Source organism: Petromyzon marinus, chromosome 38 (genome assembly GCF_048934315.1).
Source record: "Petromyzon marinus isolate PM22_M1 ecotype Great Lakes invasive population chromosome 38, UKy_Petmar_22M1.pri1.0, whole genome shotgun sequence".
In the NCBI taxonomy this organism is placed as follows: Eukaryota; Metazoa; Chordata; class Hyperoartia; order Petromyzontiformes; family Petromyzontidae; genus Petromyzon; species Petromyzon marinus.
Window position 1 is genome coordinate 13,003,038 of NC_133704.1, and position 24,992 is coordinate 13,028,029.

Genomic DNA, 24,992 nt, shown 5'->3' on the forward strand with positions numbered 1-24,992 from the left:
CGATAGCTGCGGAGTGCACGGGTGTGTGGTCTAACCTCTTGTGGCTACGAGCCAGCAGCACGAGGATGTCCCTCAGAGAGGGCGCTAGCGCGAAGGGCCCCATCACTCGGTCGGCGGGGGCTCGGCGGGAGCCAACCGACACGGTGGAGCGGACCGGGCAGACATCGTGCCCCACCTGCCTAGCGAGGGCGGTGGGGTGGACGTCGGGCCCCACAGGTGTATCTACCAGTAGTCATCTAAGTCGACCCGTGGCACTTGCTGGATCTGTCCCGTGACCTTCTGCCAGCGGACTCTCGACACTTTACGTGGCCTTAAAGTGCACCTGACCTGGCACAAGCGCCCGTGGTGACGTCACCATCACTTAGTGGCTATTGGCGGTTGTTGTTGTTTGTGATTAGTGGTTAACGCACGGCGAGACCAACCCGGAGATCCAAGTTCAATTACCACTCACGACCAACGCCAGTCACAATTATTGGAATGGGTTCACGGCCTCCCCTAGGTCGACTCAGCCTCAAATGAGTACCTGGTGCGATGTGTAAACATCGCCACTGGGGAGACAAAAGCGGCCGGGCGTTGTGACTGCCTTCATAGGTGCTCACGAACAACACTTTCTGTAACAGTCTGTTATCGCTACACGTGTGATCGTTGTTGTAAGTGTCTTTGTGTCGTTGTATGTATGCGTGTGTCTTTGTGTCTGTCGTTGTGTCTGTGTGTCTGTGTCGTTGTGTCTGTGTGTGTGTCTGTGTGTCTGTGTGTCGTTGTGTCTGTGTGTGTCTGTGTGTGTGTCGTTGTGTCTGTGTGTGTCGTTATGTCTGTGTTTGGCTGTGTCTGTGTCGTCTGTGTCGCTGTGTCTGTGTGTGTCTGCGTGTGTCTGTGTGTGTGTCTGTGTGTGTCTGTGTGTAAGCTTCAGGTCTTCTCGGCCACGGTCATTCCCTCCCTTCTCTACGCTTGCGAAACGTGGACCCCCCTAATGGAACATCTTCGCCGGTTAGAAACATTTAGGCTGGCCTGCCTACGATCCATCCTGGGTTTAACCAGACTGGATTGTGTGAGGAGCTCACAAATCCTTGAAAGATCTGGGCAAGGTCCCATCGGTGAGCTCCTCCAGCGGGGAAGGCTGCGATGGCTGGGTCATGTAGCCCGCATGCCCAGCCACCGCATGCCGAAACAGCTTTTGTTCGGCCGGATTGAGGGGGCTAAGCGGGCGCGGCACGGGCTAGAGAAGAGATGGAGTGATGTGGTACAGGAGGACGTGGAGCTGAGTGGACTTGCCGATGACTGGTACCAGCGGTGTCAAGATCGGCCTATGTGGAGGAGGCTCGTGAAGGACGCTACTGGGCAGTTGGAGGCAGTCGCCCTCCAACAACAACGGAGGGCGGAGGAGCGACACTCACAACAACGAGCGGAGCGCCGGGTGGCTAAAGAACAGCAGGTTGCCACAGTAGGGGACACAGGTGGTGCATCAGCCAGTCATCTCAGTCAGTCGACCCGTGGCACCTGGGTCTGCCCCGTGACCTCCTGCCAGCGGGCGTTCGACATTTCACGTGGAATCAGGGTGCACATAGCCTGGCACAAGCATCGTGGTGACGTCACCGCCACTTAGTGGCGAATGGCGGTTGTTGTTGTCTGTGTGTGTGTCTGTGTGTCGTTGTGTCTGTGTGTTGTGTCTGTGTGTGTGTCTGTGTGTGTCTGTGTCGTTGTGTCTGTGTGTGTCTGTGTGTCGTTGTGTCTGTGTGTGTCTGTGTGTGTGTGTCGTTGTGTCTGTGTGCGTGTCGTTTTATCTGTGTCTGTGTCGTTGTGTCTATGTGTGTCGTTGTGTGTGTGTCTGTGTGTGTCTGTGTGTGTCTGTGTATGTGTCGTTGTGTCTGTGTGTGTGTCTGTGTGTAATTGCGGGGACTCATTATGCTTCTTCAAACAGCATCCGGACTCAAGTAATATGAAAAATAACAGATTTTTTTCTTTTCTTACAAAACTACATTTTTTCCTTACAGTATATATACATGGAGATCTACAATATATCTTATACTTAACAATGATTCCCTTTTTCATTGAACCCCATTATATTTTACAACAGTTGAACACAGTACATGATCGCTTTCCATCTCTCTCCCCTCTTGACAACGGCTGAGATTACAAGCTAGGCTGGCTGGGAGGACACCATGCAAGGTGACAGCTCCGAATGTCAATTATCGTTGATCTGGGCTAGTCCCATGCGTGTGGTGTGGTGGTGATGATGGGCAGCCATCCTCCCGCCACTCCTCCGCTTGGTTCTCTCCCAGTATTCGCACGAGATGCTGGCACCGGAAGATTCCCCGAGGCCGTGGTGAATCCCCCCCAGCATTTATTCCGTAAGACACACAGCACCTTATAGGGAGACACACTCACGAGCCATGTAAGTCCCCCCCCCCCCCCCCAGAAATAAAACTAAACTTTGTCCCCAGGGCGGCGAATGGCCGGCCCTGTGACAGGATCATCGTCCTCTTCGCTCGTGCAACAGCAACAGTGATTCCGAACGAAAGAGAGAAATTTCCGGAAGCGCCTCCTAGTGCCTGCGAATCTTCGCCGAGTTCTCCGGGCTTCCGTCGGCCCACTGCCGACATCATCATCATCGGCGACGGAGGTGGTGGTGGAGGGGGCGGTGGGGGTGGTGGCAGTGACGGTGGAGATGGTGGAGATGGTGGAGATGGTGGGGACGGTGGTGGCGGTGGCGATGGTGGAGATGGTGGAGATGGTGGGGACGGTGGTGGCAGTGACGGTGGAGATGGTGGAGATGGTGGAGATGGTGGGGACGGTGGGGACGGTGGTGGCAGTGACGGTGAAGATGGTGGAGATGGTGGGGACGGTGGTGGCAGTGACGGTGGAGATGGTGGAGATGGTGGAGATGGTGGGGACGGTGGTGGCGGTGGCGATGGTGGAGATGGTGGAGATGGTGGGGACGGTGGTGGCGGTGGCGATAGTGGAGATGGTGGAGATGGTGGAGATGGTGGGGACGGTGGTGGCAGTGACGGTGGAGATGGTGGAGATGGTGGAGATGGTGGGGACGGTGGTGGCGGTGGTGATGGTGGAGATGGTGGGGATGTTGGAGATGGTGGGGACGGTGGTGGCGGTGGCGATGGTGGAGATGGTGGGGACAGTGGTGGCGGTGGCGATGGTGGAGATGGTGGAGATGGTGGGGACGGTGGTGGCAGTGACGGTGGAGATGGTGGAGATGGTGGGGACGGTGGTGGCGGTGGCGATGGTGGAGATGGTGGAGATGGTGGGGACGGTGGTGGCAGTGACGGTGGAGATGGTGAAGATGGTGGGGACCGTGGTGGCGGCGGCGATGGTGGCGGCGGCGTCTTCATCCCTCCCGTCGTCAGGACGGCGATGTTCCTTGCTGGTGCAGGGGACCGGAACCCAGCTGGTAGAGACAAAATGCCCGTAACATCGATATGCTCCTCATCCGTACTTGAGGCATTCACGGCAGCACCCACTTACTGCAGGGGGCGCGTCTCGCGAGGCGACGAGCGGGATGCGTCAAACACCGCCCATGGTCTCCTGGCCCGTGTTAACAGCTAAGAGACGTTTCAGCCCCAAAATGTTCCACGCTCGAACAACTTTTTTCGTTAACATGAGAAGTACAAATTATCGTACAGTTTTAAAATATAGGAATAAAATGTAAAATGTAACGCCTACCGTACATGAAGAAACACAGGGCAAGATCCCCCGTATAGCATAGATCCCCCGTTTATATCACCTGTGAGGGCAAGTGCTGTTAGCGAGCACCTATGAAGGCCGGCATGGCACACGAGGGGTGGGTGGCCAGCACCACGCCCGGCCGCCTTTGTCTCCCCAGTCGCAATGTTTACACATCGCACCAAGTACTAATTTGAGGCTGAGTCGACCTAGGGGAGGCCCAGGACCTGGTTCAGATAATCGTCACTGGGTGTTGGTGGCCGTGAGCGGGAATGGAACTCGGGTTTCCGGGTTCGTACTGCCACGTGCTAACCGCTGCGCCACCGCTCCCCACACCTACCCATTATAGTGCTACACAACCCTGGCCCTGTCAATAACTAAAGTAACTACGTAACTACCGTGTTTCAGATCTGCCTTATGTTCACGAACACGTTCCGAGACATGTTGCTTAGTTTCCCCAATTTAACTACTGCCGCAGACACAGCTTAGTTTGTAGACGCCGGGGTATTGCAAGTCAGGGATCACATCTTTCACAGATGGGATCAGATCACGAATTTTATGCAGTGTTAAATCGAACCTGGATCTTGTGTTTGCTCATGATTTTGGAATCTTTTTGGTGACCCCTGCTATGTATGGCAAGGTGATGGTTTTGTGTCTGCGGCAGTCATTACATTTTGTGTCTGCGGCAGTAGTTACATTGGGGAAACTAAGCGACATGTCTCGGACCGTGTTCGTGAGTAGGACCAATACCTCGGCCGTGGCTGATCATTGTTTTAATGCGGTGAACTCACACGGAATTGATTTCTCTAAGACGAAGGTACTCTGCAAACCCACTGGCTATCAATAAAGATTCGTTCACGAAGCCATCCATATATACAGACACAGACACAATTTCCACCGAGAAGATGGGTACAAACTGAGCAATCATTGGAAGGACGTTATCAACCAGTTTAAGTCATAACTGGCTGTGATGTTCCCATCCTACCACCTTCCGATGTTCGTTGTTCATTAACAGGTTCACACTACCACAGCCAATTCGCGTGCCGACCTGGAGGTGGCGGTGGCTCTGCGATCTTCTATCAACATGCCAATTTTCACCTGGCAGCCCTTTGATTGGTGGAAAACCAACCACCGTCATGGTTGCTGCCCACCACTCACATTACCATTGGCTGCTGACATTTGGGCCACGCCCATTTCAAACCTTTATAAACAGTTTGCCTTTAGAATCTAACCCACTTTTCCTGATGACGACCGCTTGCGTTGCAATCGAAACGTCGCAGTTTTTTGTTATTTTTTTGTTATTTAATTTGAACCTATCTACGTGACTTTACCGAAAGACCCAAAGAATATGGATTCTCTACGCCTGTTGCCAAAAGGGGAGGCACTTTAACTCAACAACCCAGCCAGCCCCAAAACTTCACCAAATGCACCACTCGCACACGAAGACTCACTTCCCCTGACTCATGGTCCAGCTAATGCTGCCGTCCCAGCTGCTGTCTTCTCTGAGGCCCTTCTCAGTGCCCCTCTCGCCGGACGCGGAGGGGATCGCCCCGCTCGACGGTTCGCGAAGCCACTCGCAAGCCGTCAGGTACGACTCCACACTCTCGGAGGACGCCGGCGGCAACGGGGCGGAAGCCGCCGGATCGGGTGACCCGCATCCACCGGAAGAGGAGTCGTCGTCAATCTCGCTGAGCGTGCCGCAATTATTGCCGCGGGTAAAAAAGGTTCCCTCGGCCTGGCTAGACGGCGTCGGGAACGCTTCCGCATCCAGGTAGAGGGAGCTGTCCGCCATCCACTCGTGCTCGAGGGCGTCCTCAGGCGTGAACCTCCACATGGGATCCCACCTGGAGAGAGGGGAAGGGAAATAACTAAATAAAGCGGTCAAGAAGGCCCACTCCTCTTCAAACATGGAGTAGGCGCGAGCTGTACGGTCTGTTCTCCGAATAGCACCGCATGGTGCTTTCACGACACCATCGAGCGACCGGAACTACGTCGCAGCGCGAGTAGGGACAAGCGGTCGTGCGGCCGCCTCGGCTCAACGTAACGCAGGGACATTGGGATGCTGGTGGATGCTTCTGGATGCTGCCCACCATGCCCACCACGCGCCTCGGTCTTTGTTCGGCCTGCGTATGCACCTCACGCATTATCGCGGACTGCGCTTTACCCTACGTTATATATTGCTTATTATAATGCGATTTTTCCTAAACATTTTGTTCTTCAGGAACACAGCTACTATCGCGTGATAGGATAAACAGGCTGCACGCAGTTTTACCGACAACCGTATCACGTCACGTGGTTGACTGTCAGATGACGTCATCAAAAACATTTTGCCCCTGACAGGACAAGCAGCTGCCCAATCTCAACGAAATTGCATCTGTCAGGTGAGTGTCGATCGCAGATGTGAATTGAATTATCAACGAAGATAATGCGCAGTGCGCGGTGGTGTGCCACTTACGTGAGGCATCCTTTGATGAAATTGAGGAAATGGATATTTTCCGTCCCAAGCACTTCGTTGAGGGGTAAGCTTTCCGGGGTTACTTTGTTGTTCTTGACGAAGATCTCGCCCATGTGACCTGTTTTACGAAACAAACAAGGACACGGAGAATTAGTGCTGGGATGAAGACTGCAACGCAGTGCGCATTTTATGCACGACTTGAATGTCGCTTCAGTGTTGCTGAACGAATACATGATGAGGTCGTGCTCGTTGCACACAAAGCGCTTGCCGCAAATGAACCACTATACCTCGCCATCGAACAAAGACGGAGGTCACCGCATCGCACGGCGCTTTAAGATGCGCCTCTGCGGCCGTCTGGAACGCTCTTCCTTCCGATATTAGGAAGCCACTGGGAGCTGTGCACTTTTAAATCATCATCGTCGAGATTAAAAAAACTAATTTCTCTTGAAACAGCTTTTTTGTGTTTAATTTGTTGTCCTTCCCCTGCACCTTCAATGAGCACAGTTGGCTACGTCAAATCTCAGACTCAAAGATGCACTTGCACGTGGAGATTCCCCGTCGGCTCATGGCCGATAAAGGGAAAACAGATTAAAACAGAGGGCAATATCGCTGGCTGCATGGCCACACGGCTCTAGGAGAAGTGCCTGCGCAAGTAGCGACCGCCGCCCCCTCCTCCACTCACCAAAGGAAATGAGCTTTGCTTTCGAGGTTACGATGACAGTCATTGGCGGCACCCCCAGGATCTGCACGCACGCACACCACAGCGGCGATGAGTTGACATGGGCGAGATCAGTCGAGAGATTAGTCGTTGATGCACACGCGATTATGTGTGTCCGTCCGGTCGACTTACCTTCGACCACTTTCGTCGGATCTCAGAAGCTCAGCAGGTTTTGGCCTGCAAAGTGCTCGGATGAGTGACCATTGCCCACACCAGATTGTCGGGATTACGTGGTGTGCATTACTGGGCAGTGCAACAAAATCTATTGTTGTACTTCATATGCTTCCATGCTCTGCTCCCCTTCACCAACCTACACCGACCATCATTGTGCAGTACAGTACTACTATTCCCTATTACTACTCAACTATTTTTTATTTTACCAGGTAATGCCCCACTTAGCTATACAGTAGCTCTTTTTCAGAAGCAACCTGGCCATCACAATGGATAGCTTCACGAAGTGGCTTGCCATCACGTGATAACTTCTTCTCGCAGCCAAATACTCTGTTTGCGCACACGGAGAGGCGCACGGAGCGACGCACATGTGACTCGCTTCGTGGTTCGTGACATGACGTGGGTCTGTTATGAAACCGCGTTTATATTGAACTAACTGCAGCTGACTTGTTATTTCATTCAGGTGACGGCCTCACTGAGTTGTGCAGCATCTTTTGCAGAAGCAACCTGGCCTATCACACTTGATAGCTCAACGGTGTGGCTTGTCGTCATGTGGAAATGTATAGCCGCAGCCAAATACTGTGAAACGCGTGGTGATGTTGTTGTTCTAAATGTGGAGGGGAAAACCCGAGGACCCGGAGGAAAATCCACGCAGTGACCACGGGGAGAGAGACAGAGAACGCGCAGACTCTAAATATACAGCAGCATCATCAGGCGTCGAATCAAACCCACGACCTCCTGCGTACCAGGCGAGGTAGTTAACATCTCGCCACACGTAACTTGTAGAAAAAAAACCCTGTGACAAAGAGCTTCATGGCTCATCGGATTCCTCCAGTATTAAACACACATTCAGATTCTAGTCGTTGTTGTTGTTGTTGACCTAGAAAGACCTCGAGCATACCTCGATGACCCTCTCCAGATGGTGACATCCCAACTTTCTCTTGAAGAGGTGATGGCCAGTCACGAGCTCAGCAGCCACGCAGCCCAGAGACCACATGTCCACGGAGCACGTGATGGGCAGCTTGAGGTACATCTCTGGCGCTGTGTACTGCTCCGTGCCAAACGTGTTGAAGTCTACAAAAAAAGAACGACAACAACAAAAGATGTCGATATATCTTGCATTGGCATCTCTTGCCATGGGGGCGAGAGATGTTAACTATGTCGCCTGGTACACAGGGAGGCCGTGGGTTCGATACCGACCCTGATGCCCACTGTGGTCGCGTGGATTATTCTCAAGGCAGGCACGGCACACGGCGGGGTGGGTGGACAGCACCACGCCCGGCCGCCTTTGTCTCCCCAGTCGCAATGTTTACACATCGCACCAGGTACTCATTTGAGGCCGAGTCGATCTAGGTGAGGCCCAGGACTGGTTCAGATAATCGTCACCGGTGTTGGTGTGCCGTGAGTGGGAATCGAACTCGGGTCGCCGGGGCTTATAGCGCAGCGCACTAACCGCTACACTAACCGCTACACACACACAGTACACACAGAGTACACACAGTACACACACAGTACACACACACGGTACACACACAGAGTACACACAGTACACACACAGTACACACACACGGTACACACGGTACAACAGTACACACACAGTACACACACACGGTACACACAGTACACACACAGAGTACACACAGTACACACACAGAGTACACACAGTACACACACAGTACACACACACAGTACACACAGTTTACCACGTAGGCTTTCGTGACCAATATCATCCATAATACAGTTTTTTTGGGGTTAGATCGCGTGAATATATAAATGTGTCGTTAAACCCGCCACCACCCGACACAGCCAACTAGTAAGGGTTGTCACGTAAACAGAACGTGGCCAATTCGTCACTAGTACAGCACTAGTGTATAGTAGTGTATAGTAGTGTATAGTGTAGTGTATAGTGTAGTGTATAGTGGTGTAGTGTATAGTAGTATAGTGTAGTGTATAGTAGTGTAGTGTATAGTGTAGTGTATAGTGAAGTGTATAGTGTAGTGTTTAGTGTAGTGTATAGTAGTATAATGTATAGTGTAGTGTATAGTGAAGTGTATAGTGGTGTAGTGTATAGTAGTATAGTGTATAGTGTAGTGTATAGTAGTGCAGTGTATAGTGTAGTGTATAGTGAAGTGTATAGTGTAGTGTATAGTAGTGTAGTGTATAGTGTAGTGTATAGTGCAGTATACTAGTACAGCACTAGTGTATAGTGTAGTGTATAGTAGTGTAGTGTATAATAGTGTAGTGTATAGTGTAGTGTATAGTAGTGTAGTGTATAGTGTAGTGTATAGTGTAGTATACTAGTACAGCACACCGGTTGTGTTGGAGAGCCAAGCCACAACATTTACAATCTGAGTACGACGTTTCACCAGTAATTACAACTAGCTTCATCAGGCGACAGCCAGGTTTGTGGAGAAGGCCACCTGTTTATTTCCTTATATAGAGGCGTAGATGTGGTGACCACGCTTCTGCGTGGGGGGGGGGATTACTGAGTCAACGTACATGATGCATGTACATTATGTGAGCCCTTTGATCTTGTCCTTCCTGTCCATTGTGTGTATTAAAATAGCCGTTCAAACGGTAATCCCTATTGCAGTATGGTGCCCTTTATAGGCGTGCATTTAAATCATGTATTATTTGATGATTCTCTTCCACGCAGCACTAATTCGGTCGCTATCCGAACGATTAAAATTATTTTTTATTTATTTCAATTTCGATAGATTATCTAATTACGGAAGTCTTAGCCAGTAGTAGCTAGTTTTGCACGGAACTTCAACATTATCAAAATCAATTGAGTGTCCTTGTCGGCGCGTGTGTTGTAGCTAATTTTGCACGGAACTTCAACATTATCAAAATCAATTGAGTGTCCTTGTTGGCACGCGTGTTCTGCTACTGCTGACAGTTGTATTTGGAAGTATTTAATATTTCTCTTATGTTCTTTTAGTCTCGTGTTGATCATTCGTCCTGTTTGCCCAACAACATTTGCCACAAGTGCAGTTAATCCTGGACACCTCTTCTGTTGATAGCTTCGGTAATGTATCTTTTGTACCAGATTTTTTGTTGTTGTATTTTATGTACCGTGCCATATCTGACTCGGATGTTTTTTTTGTTCCAAACATCTGGCTAGTTTATAAGTTACTCCCGCAATGTACGTTCTTTTGATCATTTTAATTACTTGGGCAGTTTCAATTCTCATGTTACTTGATTTGGTTTTGGCATTCAATGCCCTGTTGATTTGTGCATCATTGTAACTGTTCATTTGCAGCGCTTGTTTAACATGTTGAATTTCACTTCTCAGACTGTCACCATCTGACACTTTCTTAGCTCGACGAATGAGCGTCTTGATAAGAGCAGATTTCTGTGCGGGGTGATGGTGTGACTCTGCATTCAGATAGGCATCACTATGCATTTTCTTTCGACAAACGCTGTGTGTTATTTTACTATTTCGACCCCGTCCGAGCAGAATATCCAGAAATGGTAGAGTTCTGTCAGCTTCCACTTCCATGGTGAACTGGATGGATGGGTTTTGCGATTTGAGATGATTTATAAATGCGTTCAGTGTATCTTTGACGTGTGGCCAGACCACCAATGTGTCATCCACATATCTCAACCAAGCAGATGGTTTTAGTGTGCTTGAAGCTATTGCTTTTGTTTCAAAATCTCCCATGTACAAATTCGCTATCACAGGACACAAAGGAGAGCCCATTGCTGCTCCTTCCTATTGTTTATAGAAGTCACTTTGCCACAAGAAGTAAGTGTTCTTTAGACAGTGTTCAGCTCGTCTTGGGATATCTTTGGCTAAACCTTTGTTCGTTACCAGAGTGTCGAGTAATTTAATTGGCCCGTTGACCGGAACCCTCGTGAACAGAGACGTCACATCCAAACTTACGAGAATATCATTAGGGTTAAGCTTATGGACAGTACACACACACAGTACACACACACAGTACACACACAGTACACACACACAGTACACATACAGTACACACACAGTACACACACACAGTACACACAGTACACACACAGTACACACACAGTACACACATACAGTACACACACACAGTACACACACAGTACACACACACAGTACACACAGTACACACACACACACAGTACACACACAGTACACGCACAGTACACACACAGTACACACACACATTACACACATACAGTACACACACAGTACACACAGTACACACACACAGTACATACATACAGTACACACACGGTACACACACACAGTACACACACACAGTACACACACAGTACACACACACAGTACACACACACAGTACACACACACAGTACACACACAGTACACACAGTACACACACACAGTACACCCACACACAGTACACACACAGTACACACACACAGTACACACACAGTACACACATACAGTACGCACACACAGTACACACACAGTACACACATACAGTACACACACAGTACACACACACAGTACACACACACAGTACACACACACACAGTACACACACACGGTACACACACACGGTACACACACACAGTACATACACAGTACACACACAGTACACACACACAGTACACACACAGTACACACACAGTACACACATACAGTACACACACACAGTACACACACACAGTACACACACTCGTGGTGCCACGACAGCGAAGCCGCCCCGTGGGAGCCGTGCCTGCAACGGGGGTGCTGCAGTGGAGAAGCCACCCGGCCTCCGTCACGGCGCTTCCCCCGCCACCCTCCACGTGAACACACACCTGCACTCACGTAGGGCCTTGTGTGTGGGGGGGGGTCACCTGCCCCTGAGTTTTTACCCGAGAGCCCCCCTCGTGGGGGTGCTCCACGGTTTCTCAGGGCCAGGGAATTGGCAGCCCCCCCCAGGCCGAACGACACTGCGGCACCGTGGATTAACCTAACATTGTATGGCCACGGCGAACTCACTGAGAACCGCAATGAGGAAACACCCAAAACACACGCGGATCGGCAGGCAGGTGGGGGGTGGGGCGGTACAGGAGGTCCTGCATGCCGTGCACTTGGTTAAACAATAGAGGGCGGGCGTCGGGGAGGAGGGATGATCTGATTGGCAGAGAGCGGGAAATCCGAGGCTCCTGATTGGATGAGAGACCAGCGGATCGGCGGCGCCTGGGCTTTGAAGTAGGGTAATAAAAAGGGTCGAAAATGAGAAGCAGGCCTCTCTTTTGCCCGGGGTCTTTTGGAGTGAGGGACCGAGGAGTGATCGTCCCCTGCTACTCGAACGTCCGTGAGACGGGTGGCAGAACAGCCAGGTCCAGCCCCCCAGCAAAAGCCACGTGCAGCCTCGCCTCTCTGTGACTACCTACACCTCGAGAGCGGATCGTAAGTACAGAGAGGGGAGGTAAGTCTAAGAGGGAATATCCGTTAAGGAGAGTGAGTAGGGAGAGACGGGACAAATTGGGTCCTAGACCGTAGAGAGATAGGTTAGATCTGCCCTGCTGGTCCACACTGACACAGGTTGGGTGGCTTCATTAATCGAGGAATAAATCGCCAGTAGACATTAAACCATGTCGTGTTGTCTCTGTGAGTACGGAGGGGGGTGCCTGGTGTTTTGAGCCTGTTCGTTGTGGTTTCCTGCGTTTTCGCACGAGCGTATATTTTGCCCGCGCGTGCACGCTCGCTGTGCACGTTAACTTGTGAGCCCGCGCGTTGTGGTGTCCCGTGTATTCTGCCCGCGTGGATACTCTCGCCACTGGGCAGCTCGTGGTTGGCGTGTACGAGAGGGGCACAGCGGCGCATTCGCAAGGTGGTTAGTGCAGCCATTTAAATCATGCCACGAGGGGCAGCCGCGAGGGGGGGAGAGTCGGAGAACGGTGGGTCACAGGAGAACGGGGAGATGGGGGGCAGTCTCCCCAACACACACCCACTCATGTGAGCTCACTTACAATTGGGACACTCTTGAAAGCTGAGACCAAAATCTGCGAGTCTGACATCGCTGGTGTCTTGGTCCTTGATGAGGATGTTTTCCTGGAGAAGACAAAGATGTTAGATACCTCGCCTGGTACGCAGGAGGCTGTGGATTTGATCCCAACCCTGATGCCTGCTGCTGCTGTATATTTGGAGTCTACATGTTTTCCCAGTAGTCGCATGGATTTTTCCGGTTTCTCCCTCCACATTTAGAATCAACATCAGACGCTGAGAGTATTCGGCTGATATATGTTTCCACATGATGATTAGCCACTGCGTTCAGCTATCATTTTTGATAGCCAGGTTGCTTCTAAAAAAAGCTACACAGCTCAGTGGGGCCTTAAATAAAAAGTAGTTTAGGTTATAGTTTCAAAAACACTCCTGGATTGCGACTCTCTACTTCAGTTCTAATACTAATGGGTCATCTGTTTTACGATAGGGTTCAACTATTTTTTAAATCGTGAATTTGTTTCCTCAAAAAGTGTGAACGTTGCAAGTCAAAGTTATTGCTACGCAGACCTCCTGGGGGTACTGTGAGGTGATTTATAAAGTAAAGTGATTTATGAACGTGAGGTGATTTATAAACGTGAGGTGAAATTATATCAGACGAGAGAGTCATTGGTGAACAACCGTGTTGTATAAATCTACCGATATAAAATAACGATAACATTTAAATCCATATGGTAACCTATAAGGATATAACAAATGACGTCACGCGTGCAAAGCGCGCCCGTTGATTTTTGTTTGTATTCGCTTGCAGTTACTGGCCAGTTAGCATACTTCGCAAAATGGACAATTAGTTAAAGTATTGATGTTCATTATTCATACATTTATTTATCAGGACCATGTTGGGTCAGGCAAGGGGGGTACTCGGTTGAAACAAAATTCAGGGAGCTGGTGGGAACGTTGGGTTGCTCGGTCAATGGCCAGGGTCAACGGCGGCACCACGTGGTGTATTCCGCAAATATGCCCGACTGTGAGGGCGGGCACAAGCCGGCGTGAGTAGGTTAACGTTTAGTTTTATAAGGGCACCACGAGGTGACCAGCCCCACCCAGCCCCACCCCTCCCACCCCCCACCCAGCCCCACCCTCCCCACCTTCCCCTCCCCACCTTCCCCTCCCCACCCAGCCCCTCCCCACCCTCCCCTCTCCACCCAGCCCCACTCCTCCCATTTTATCCGGGTGTCCGGATACACGTGAACAGACATCCACAGACATACACAATTAATCCCCTGCCTCCTGTGAATTAATCCCGGTTGGGCTTCCAGTCCACTACGTCTCCTACTACCAGTATAACCACAGGCTTAGAGCATTGCCACTGAGATGCACGAAGCGCTGTGGGTGGGTGGGGCGCTGTGGGTGGGTGGGGCGCTGTGGGTGGGTGGGGCGCTGTGGGTGGGTGGGGCGCTGTGGGTGGGTGGGGCGCTGTGGGTGGGTGGGGCGCTGTGGGTGGGTGGGGCGCTGTGGGTGGGTGGGGCGCTGTGGGTGGGTGGGGCGCTGTGGGTGGGTGGGGCGCTGTGGGTGGGTGGGGCGCTGTGGGTGGGTGGGGCGCTGTGGGTGGGTGGGGCGCTGTGGGTGGGTGGGGCGCTGTGGGTGGGTGGGGCGCTGTGGGTGGGTGGGGCGCTGTGGGTGGGTGGGGCGCTGTGGGTGGGTGGGGCGCTGTGGGTGGGTGGGGCGCTGTGGGTGGGTGGGGCGCTGTGGGTGGGTGGGGCGCTGTGGGTGGGTGGGGCGCTGTGGGTGGGTGGGACGTCAATGACGCTGCAGGCCGTTGTATTCACTCACCGGCTTCAGGTCTCCGTGAATGATTTTTTTATTCTTGAGTTTCTGCAGGGCCTTCAGAATGGACCTCACGTACACCTTGGCCTCGGGCAGGGTAAAGGCCGTGGGAGCCAACTTGAGTTGCTGTCTGAGGTCTCCCCTGCGAGAGAGAGCGGCACGCATGGTTACGCTCCCTTCTTCTTCTTCGTGACCAATGCGCATGCGGCGCGTATTGGAGACGAGGCTCCTCGCAAGAGCCGGATGTCGACTCTACCGTAGCCGGTCGCTCACAAACATTCCCCACGCCGGTGATGTAGGGCCCCGTGGGGGACAGTGTCCTCGTGCACGGCTGACAAGTGCTCCCGTTTCCCATCGCTGTTTATAATCATGAAGCAGATGCATTGTGTTATGTGTATGTATGTTGCGGGGAGGAGGCTCGTGATGGACGCTGCTACTGGGCAGTTGGAGGCAGTCGCCCTCCAGCAACAAGGGAGGGCGGAGGAGCGACACCCACAACAACTCACGTCAAAAGCTCAAGGACCAGACTGAAATGGCCCCTGAAGGTGAAGGTGTTGAGGAGTTTGATGACGTAGTTGTTGTTTTTCTCTTTCGACTGCAACGCTTTAAGCATCTGCACCTCCATTTCGGAATGGTATGGCTTGGTGCTGCGGAGAGAAAAGTGGTGAACGAGTCTCACCCCGCTCTTAGTACTGCACGTTGAGAAACAAGGTGGCCGCATCAACACATTTCTTTAATAATAGAGGTGTTTTTCTGGTTCGATCGCGTAAATATATAAATGTTGTGTCATTAAAACCCGCCACCACCCGACACAGCCAACTAGTAAGGGTTGTCACGTAAACAGAACGTGGCCAATTCGTCACTAGTACAGCACTCGTGTATAATGTAGTGTATAGTAGTGTGTAGTGTATAGTGAAGTGTATAGTAGTGTTTAGTCGTGTGTAGTGTATAGTGACGTGTATAGTAGTGTGTAGTGTAGTGTATAGTGGTGTAGTGTATAGTAGTATAGTAGTGTAGTGTATAGTAGTGTAGTGTATAGTAGTGTAGTGTATAGTGTAGTGTATAGTGTAGTGTACTAGTACAGCACACCGGTGTGTTGGAGAGCCAAGCCACAACATTTACAATCTGAGTACGACGTTTCGCCAGTAATTACAACTAGCTTCATCAGGCGACAGCCAGATTTGTGGAGAAGGCCACCTGTTTAGTTCCTTATATAGAGGCGTAGATGTGGTGACCACGCTTCTGCGCTCTTGCACCACGTGGGGGGGGGGGGGGGGGGATTAGAGAGTCAACGTACATGATGCATGTACATTATGTGAACCCTTTGATCTTGTCCTTCCTGTCCATTGTGTGTATTAAAATAGCCGTACCAACGGTAATCCCTATTGAAGTATGGTGCCCTTTATAGGCATGCATTTAAATCATGTATTATTTGATGATTCCCCCACGCACCTCCGATTAACACGGTTGGCTACGTACGGCACGAAAGAAGTTCAACATAAACACATCCCCATCGCAGGAAGGTGGAATGCCTTAACAGTGCAACCCAGCAATTTGGGTAAGCACTCCTCCCCATAACTGCACCTGAGCTAGCGATGGAAATTTCTAAATATTACAGGGACCACTCATATAAAAGGAATTCCACTTCGAACATTTTCTTTCCTGATGATGATTTTCTTCCTGATGATGGAAAATCGCCTGATGATGCTGGTTGTAATCACCAGCGAAAACGTCATATTCAACTGTAAATGCTGTGGGTTTACTCTTCATCGCACCGGCGTGCTGAAGTAATCGCTAATCGGCACATTTATATTCACGCAATCTCTTCAAACTCTTCTCTTCACAATTCCAGATATAAACTCACTATGATTCGTGCTGCAGCATTTTCACAGCTACTTCCCGCTTATGTTTGTGATCCAGGCATCGGATCACCCGGCCATATGCTCCCGCTCCGAGCACACTCAGGAACTGGTACCTATATGCCAGATGCTCATCCTGGACCTGGAAAACATTACAAAAGAATTCGATTTCCACTCAGATAAAACAACATTTTCAAACCAAACTGTTATTTTTATTTTGCCAGGTAAGACCCGCTGAGCTATATAGCTCTTTTTCAGAAGCGACCTGGCTATCACAAATGATATCGCTCAACGAAGTGACTTATCACGTGGAAATTTATAGCAGCCAAATACTCTAAATGCGTGACGTTGATTCTAAGTGTTGAGGGAAAACCCAGAGGACCCGGAGCAAAATCCACGGGACCAAGGGGAGAACATGCAAACTCCAAATATACAGCAGGCTATTGAACCCACGACATCCTGTATACCAGGCGAGGTAGTTAACATCTCGGCACCATTCAGTCAGTGCTCAATCACAACTTAGCACTCATTTAACCAGTGCTCAATCGGTACAGTGCTCGCATTCATATTTTTCAGAGAAAATTATTAAAAAGTATTAGAATCATGATTTTTGTCTGTCCGTATACCGATCTGTCTATGAGCACCAGTGGCTGTGATTCGTGAACACATTTTACGGGACGCAGACCAAAAGATTTGTCAGCCTCCAGAGAAGATCCCGAGTGTTGGGTGGCAAAGTCTACAATCCTGACGTGAACATTGCCACCATGTGGGCTACGTGAAATGGGGAATGTAAGTTAACTGGCACTGCTACAAGAGGCATTACTCTGACATGCGGCACAGGGCCTCAAATCGTTGCTTTTTTTACTTGAACATCTAAAAGCCCCAATTTTTTTTTTATTCTGTAAGGTTGAGGTAAAAAAAAAATTACCTGATGAAAAAATATAGGCAACAGTACAGGAGGTGTGAAGATGTTTAAATACCAAATAGACACCCACTGTAAAGCATCAGGTATGCGTTAACCACACACCATCGTGGTAAGAGACCCAAGCAAGCTCGTTCTGATAATATCTGGGTGTCTACTTGGGTGTCTGAACACCTCCTGCGTTGTTTTTGCCAGGAAAAGGTGGAGCGTCTTCTTTTCTCTTCATCATGTTGATACTGGCAACAACATTTCCCGTAATACAATTTCTCTATACACTTGCAGTAGCAATCCAGTACGTCACTCAGACAAAGTGTAAGTAAGCGTGCAGTGTTTTTGGGGTGTTATTCATAATGAAGGTTTTTTTTGTTAGATCGCGTAAATATAAATGTGTCGTTAACCCACCACCACCTGACAGCCAATTAGTAAGAGGTTTTGTCACGGGAATAAAACGTGCCAATTAGTAACTGCTTCAGCCCACTAGTGTGTTGGAGAGTAAACCCACAAAGTACTCAAATGGTAAATGTTGTGGATTTACTCGTCAACACACTGGTGTGCTGAAGCAGTCACTAATTGGCACGTTTTATTTACGTGACAAACCCCGATACTAATTGGCTGTGTCGGGTGGCGGTGGGTTAACAACACATTTATATTTATGTGTTCTAACCCAAAACATTTTTTAATTTTGGATAATATTGGTCACGAAATCCTATGCTTCGATTTAAAGCTTTCGTGACTGCAGGGATTCATCTTCTTGGTTCTTTCGGTAAAGTCACCACGTAGAATGGAAATAATAAAATAAAAATAAAACATAATAAAATAAAATTCTCACGACGTTTCGGCCACAACACAAGTAGCCTTCTTCAGGTGAAGGAACAGAATTGTCGGGACGACAGTGCTTCAATGAACACTGCTAAGCTTGGCAGCGTCTTTTAAGCTGTGTTGGATTAGCAGTGTGTTGCTAATCCAACACATTAACACAGCTACTTCAATGCTAAATTCTTCTGTTGATATGTAAACTCCTTTGTCAAGGCGCTCTGCTCCTCCCACCCAGCTTAAAAGACGCTGCCAAGCTTAGCAGTGTTCATTGAAGCGCTGTCGTCCCGACAGTTCTGTTCCTTCACCTGAAGAAGGCTACTTGTGTTGTGGCCGAAACGTCGTGAGAATTTTATCATGTTTTATTTTTATTATTTTATTTCCATTCTACGTGACTTTACCGAAAGAACCAAGAAGAGAAATCCTATGTGTTAAACCAGGGGTGTTATGTTTACAGTGAGATGTGAATTGGTTGGAAACCACATGGACCTTGGTTGAGGGTACGTACCAACTTGTAGTGGGGACTTATGAAATCATGGACAGCGCTGAAAGAACTGTGTGATGGCTGACGGATCTTGAAATAATAGATGCGCTTGTAGCGTGTGAGTTCATCATGCTCAAACGGTGTCATTCTACTTCCGAATTTCTGGATGATATCTGCATACACACACACACAAAACAAAGACAAAGATCCCCCGTATATCCTTTAATGGACTGTTGGAACAAGTGCTGTGAGCGAGTAGCACCTATGAACGTCGGCGCTGTGGCACACAAGGGAGGTGGGTGGCCAACACCACGCCCGGTCGCCTTTGGCTCCCCAGTGGCGACGTTCACACATCACACCTGTTAGTCATTTGAGACCGAGTCTACCTAGGGGTGGCCCAAGACCGTTTCAGATAATCGTCACTGGTGTTGGCGGGCGTGAGCGGGAATCGAACTCAGGTAACCGGGTTTGTAGCGCGGTGAACTAACTGCTACACTAGCGCTGTCCATACACGCACACATACACGCACGTACCAAGAACGTGTATGTGCATTAAAAGCAGAGTAAGAATCAACAAGGAGAGCATCACTTACAAGAGCTCAGTCTAACCTCTTACGTGTCTTCTATTGAGGGGTATAGCATCGTTGAGGGATGAGACTTAATCATGGAATGGAAGCCAAAGGAGGAACACGCCCAAGAAGAAATTACGCAATCGGAGAAATGAAATGAGAACGTGTGCAGGTTCTAGGACTGTTGTATGGCGGAATCATGCGATTATGGAGATGTTCTAATCAGAGGTGCGGGGAAGGACAAAAAACTAACACAAAAATCAGTTTTAAAGAAATTAGTTTGTCAATCTAGATGATTTAAAAGTACATAGCTCCAGAGACGTAGCAGTGGATCGGGCGCTACGCTTATACTGTAGTGAATGGAGTAGTACCGTCAGGCGTGTAGTGCATCCCTGCCTCTGCGATGACGACAGGTTCATCCATTGCTGATAGTCACGCGCGGACACACAAACGTACAGATATATCAGTAACGCCTTCATCACGTACAACGCGACGCACACATGATTGCCCCATGACGAAAATTTAGCAGCATTCTCTTGAAAAACAGCTATGAGACACAGGGTGGGGCCCTCCTGGGTAAACAAATGCAACAAAACGACACAGACAAGTGGATAATTTAATCCATGATAGAGGGGTTTTTTGGGTTAGATCGCGTAAATATATAAATGTGTCCTTAAAACCCGCCACCACCCGACACAGCCAACTAGTAGGGCTGTCACGTAAACAGAACGTGCAAATTCGTCACGAGTACAGCACGCCGGTGTGTTGGAGAGCCAAGCCACAACATTTACAATCTGAGTACGACGTAAAATAACGACAAATTTATATATTTACGCGATCTAACCCAAAAAAACCTCTTATGGATGATATTGGTTGCGAAAGCCCACGTGTTAAACGGATCATTTAATATAAATCAGTTTTAGCTAAGGGATATGTGATCACTTAAGGTGTTTATGTGGCATCGATTATCCTGGACCTCAATAGAGATTGTACCCATGTCTGTACTGTGCAGAGGGCTTGTGAAATAAAACGTCAGTGTTTTTGATGTAATTACGCAAACGGAGAAATGAAATGAGAACGTGTGCAGGTTCTAGGACTGTTGTATGGCGGGATCATGCCATTATGGAGATGTTCTAATCAGAGGTGCGGGGAAAGACACAAAACTAACACAAAAATCAGTTTTAAAGAAATTAGTTTGTCAATCTAGATGATTTAAAAGTGCATAGCTCCAGTGGCTTCCTAATATCGGAAGGAAGAGCGTTCCAGACGGCCGCAAAAGCATATCTGAAAGTGCGCAATGCGGTGACCACTGTCTTTGATCGTGGCTGTTGATAATGCAGTGAACTCGAGTTGTGCGTGTGTGCGCTAGATGCAGAGACGTAGCAGTGGATCGGGCGCTACGATTATACTGTAGTGAATGGAGTAGTACCGGCAGGCGTGAAGTGCATCCCTGCCTCTGCGATGACGACAGGTTCATCCATTGCTGCTAGTCACACGCGGACACACAAACGCACAGATATATCAGTAACGCCTTCATCACGTACAACGCGACGCACACATTCATGCGTCGTGGGCCAGTGGATTGCTGCCAAGGCAACCTGACGGCGTGGCCGCACGTTCGCCGATCGTTGCAAGAAGAGGTTCGCGGTTAGACTCCAGCGGCCGCCCTGGATAATGCTGCAGTGTGTATCTATGATGCGAACGCGACGTGGACGCACGTGCCGTTTGCTTCGCGGCAAACGTTCAAGGTCCCGTGACACAAATAAGTGCAAGAGTAGCCGATTATGTGCCGGCGTCTTGATCCAAATTGAGTAAATTACTCAATTGTAAAGAAAGCAATCATTGCCCCCGACTGATAAATAAATAAGAAAAAAGGTTTTACCATTTCTGGGAATAACACAGGAGGTGTTAACATGTTCACTCACCAAATAGACCCCTATTGCAAGGCATCGAACCTGCATTAACCACACATACTTGTGGTAAAACATGCAAAGAAACACGCTTTGATAATAACGTAAGCATTGTGCTAGAAACTGACTTGGCCTCACCAGAGAGAGCTTCCTTTGTGGCCTTGTCTCACCAGTGATATAGAGCAGAGAACAACGCCAAAAGGCAAACGTCGCCCCTACGACATCATCACCCCTACGACATCATTATCCCTACGACATCATCGCCCCTACGACATCATCACCCCTTTGTCATCATCGCCCCTACGACATCATTGCCCCTACGACATCATCACCCCTACGACATCATTACCCCTTTGTCATCATCACCCCTACGACATCATCACCCCTTTGTCATCATCGCCCCTACGACATCATCACTCATATGACATCGCCCCTTTGACATCATCGCCCCTATGACATCATCACTCCTATGACATCGCCCCTTTGTCATCATCGCCCCTACGACATCATCACCCCTACGACATCATCGCCCCTATGACATCATCGCCCTATGACATGATTGCCCCATGACGAAAATTTGGCAGCATTCTCTTGAAAAACAGCCATGAGACACACGGTGGGGCCCTCCTGGGTAAACAAATGCAACAAGTAGACAAGTGGATAATTTAATCCATGATCGAGTTTTTTTTGGGTTAGATCGCGTAAATATATAAATGTGTCGTTAAAACCCACCACCACCCGACACAGCAAATTAGTAAGGGTTGTCACGTAAACAGAACGTGGCCAATTCGTCACTAGTACAGCACGCCAGTGTGTTGGAGAGCCAAGCCACAACATTTACAATCTGAGTACGACGTAAAATAACGACAAATTTATATATCTATGCGATCTAACCCAAAAAACCCTCTTATGGATGATATTGGTCGCGAAAGCCCACGTGTTAAACGGATCATTTAATATAAATCAGTTTTAGCTAAGGGATATGTGATCACTTAAGGTGTTTATGTGGCATCGATTATCCTGGACCTCAATAGAGATTGTACCCATGTCTGTACTGTGCAGAGGGCTTGTGAAATAAAACGTCAGTGTTTTTGATGTAAGGGGAACTGATATCTGTGCGTATACTTTCACATGAGCCGTTGTCCATGCTGTCAATTGAGCTTGTGTCACTGTTTTGTGATGTGAGTTTGTAGCATTGGACTGTCAGGCGAGTATGTATTAGGTATTAACATCACCTCAGCCCATCATCTCTCAGGGTTGATGAAATAAGCACCAAATAAATACCAAATAAAATTAGTGGAAATGCCCGGAGTCCCTTGGCAGGTTGTCTCCGCACAGGATGACCTCAATGATGCACTTTGAACTCATCTAGATTGAAAGCAAATTTATTTAGAACTGCTTGTTGGGGGCCATCCATTTAGTACGTACGCATGGAGGGGGGAGGGGGCGGTTAACCCAAATGCGTATGCTTGTGTATGGGGGGTCGACTGACAATGTACGTACGCATAGGAAACGGGGGGGGGGGGGGGGTGAAGGCTCGATAATAATTTGTCTACATTGGTCTTCAAAATAGTTAGATAGTCCTTGATCGTTTCTGCGTGGATTCAATATCAGCCGTTCTATAGGATTCGGGGGGGGGGGGGGGTGCTTCAAGCGTATGTACGCAGGTGGGGCGGGTGTAAAAAGTATGCGTGCGTACAGGGTGGGGGGGAGGGGTCAAGTTTTGACAGACTTTTGCGTGCCTACTAAATGGATGGCCCCTTGTTGTGTTTAGTTTTTTGTCCCTCACCCCGCACCTCCCATTCGCACGTTTGGCTACGTACGGTGCCAAAGAGGTTCAACATACATAGACATTGCAGTTACGGGAAACAAAAAAAAAACACACGGTCCTAATTTTGTCAACACCAAAGGAATGGTGAGCTGAGTAAATCTACAACTGGGATTTGGGTTTGCGTCCGTTAGAGCATAAGGACATCACTCAGCGTCACACGGCCAAACGCACGCATCTACGCATGTACACCATAACGTAGATGTGAAAACCCCCACCAATGATCCTATTCAGACTGTCCACTTTGAAATCACATTCATGGCTAAGTAGACCCTGTGGTTTGTCATGACTTACTTACGCGATCTAACCCAAAAACCTTTATTATGAATGTCAGCTCTTTGGTGACTGCATGCCTACAAGTAGGAAACTTTCGATTTAAAGCTTTCGCGACTGCAGGGATTAATCTTCTTGGTTCTTTCGGTAAAGTCATGTAGAAGGTAAATAATAAAATAATAACAATAAAAATTAAAAAATAAAATATTGTGAGAATTTTATTTTATGTTTTATTTTTATTATTTAATTTTATTATTTCCCTTCTACGTGACTTTACCGAAATAACCAAGAAGTAGGACACTTCATCATTAGACCTTTGCCAGTACCAAAATGTAATAATAGGGTTTTTCCCCTTTTTTCTGGCAACAAAACTGAAACCTTTTAACAAGGATTCATGTCTGCATTAACCACAATACCTGAAGTCAAAATGCAAACAAAAAACATACTTTGATAATATATGATGCATTGCCCTTGAATCTGATTGGTCCACACCAAGGGACGGCTTTCTTTTGAGCCTCGACCCAATTGGTGCTCGACCACATGACGCCAAAAGGTGTACGCCTTTTATTGAACATTTGTAAAATGTTCCCGGATTATTTAAGAAATGTGAAAGACAAATAATCCCACTTTCGTGACGAGATATCACACAAATTAAAGAGACATCACCTAAGGAGCAGGAGCTCCACCTACCGTGCGACTGCTCTCGACGAATTCAATCCCAGAATGCAACGCGGGAAGCCTGTGCGCTCGGTGACGTCAGAGGGGGACCACGTGGGCCGCGGGTTCTGATGTGAAATGTTCGCCGCATAGCTTTCTGCCGCTTGAGCACCAGGTGCACCACACACGCCGTCGATGTCGTGGTACACAGAGGCAAAGATCTCCGTGACACACGGTTGGGTCAAGTGGCCTTAGCGAGTAGCAGCGCCTATGAAGGTCGCTACAGGAGGGGGTGGGTGGCCAGCAACACGTCCGGCCGCCTTTGTCTCCCTAGTGGCGATGTTTACACACTCATGGCACACACACACGTGTTACGACTCATTACGCACACACACACACGTGTCATGACATTCAAAGGTGTGTGTGTGTGAGATCAGGAAAGTTTTTGTGTGATGTTGCGTGGAGACGCTGCTGCCGAGTGGTGGCGCTATCGGCAGTCTGTACAGTGCACACGCTACGAACCCGGCCACCCGCGAGTTCGATTCCCGCTCACGGCCACCAACACCACCAGTGACGATTATCTGAACCGGGTGCTGGGCCTCCGCTAGATTAACTCGGCCTCAAATGAGTAGCTGGTGTAGCGGTGTGTAGTAAACATCGCCACTGGGGAGACAAAGGCGGCCGGGCGTGGTGCTGGCCACCCACCTCTCCTGTAGCGACCTTCATAGGCGCTGCTGTTACTCGCTAACGCCACTTGCCCCTACAGCCTGTAAAGGCTACACGGGGGATCTTTGTACTCGATGTCGACTGTAATGTAGACCGACGCCACTGCTTCTCTACAATAAAGTTAAAAAAATCACAACAACCGACTGGTGAGTACAGCGCCTCTGTAAACGAGTATATTATATCTTTTATAGGCGTAAGTTTATATTTTATTCTTGAAAA

At 49.0% G+C, this 24,992-nt stretch overlaps 1 protein-coding gene across 2 annotated transcripts; it reads right to left on the reverse strand.

Annotated features, from left to right (window-relative positions):
- Window positions 1-1,935: 1,935 nt before the first annotated feature.
- LOC142930390 (uncharacterized) lies at window positions 1,936-24,737 on the reverse strand. 2 transcript variants are annotated; one of them, XM_076072707.1, is made up of 13 exons: window positions 24,081-24,737; window positions 20,809-20,862; window positions 19,751-19,804; window positions 18,836-18,984; window positions 16,598-16,734; window positions 15,240-15,380; window positions 14,740-14,875; window positions 12,936-13,017; window positions 7,921-8,093; window positions 6,813-6,873; window positions 6,131-6,248; window positions 5,127-5,519; window positions 1,936-3,400 (listed from the first exon to the last, which is right to left on the reverse strand). In XM_076072707.1, the coding sequence occupies exons 2-13, from the start codon at window positions 20,858-20,860 to the stop codon at window positions 2,425-2,427; spliced, it is 2,472 nt and encodes an 823-aa protein (XP_075928822.1). In that variant the 5' UTR covers window positions 20,861-20,862; window positions 24,081-24,737; the 3' UTR covers window positions 1,936-2,424. The 2 variants fall into 2 exon arrangements, with proteins under 2 accessions (XP_075928822.1, XP_075928823.1); XM_076072708.1 differs by lacking the exon at window positions 24,081-24,737 and having other exon boundaries at window positions 20,809-20,955.
- Between the last annotated feature and the right edge of the window lie 255 nt (window positions 24,738-24,992).

Excerpts from the sequence above, each read along its gene's own strand:
- LOC142930390 (XM_076072707.1), bottom strand. The coding sequence starts at position 20,860 with ATGGATGAACCTGTCGTCATCGCAGAGGCAGGGATGCACTTCACGCCT. Across the intron at positions 5,520-6,130 it reads TTCATCAAAGGATGCCTCAC|GTGGGATCCCATGTGGAGGT; the intron begins GTAAGTGGCACA and ends CCCTCTCTCCAG. Across the intron at positions 3,401-5,126 it reads TGGACCATGAGTCAGGGGAA|CTGGGTTCCGGTCCCCTGCA; the intron begins GTGAGTCTTCGT and ends TGTCTCTACCAG.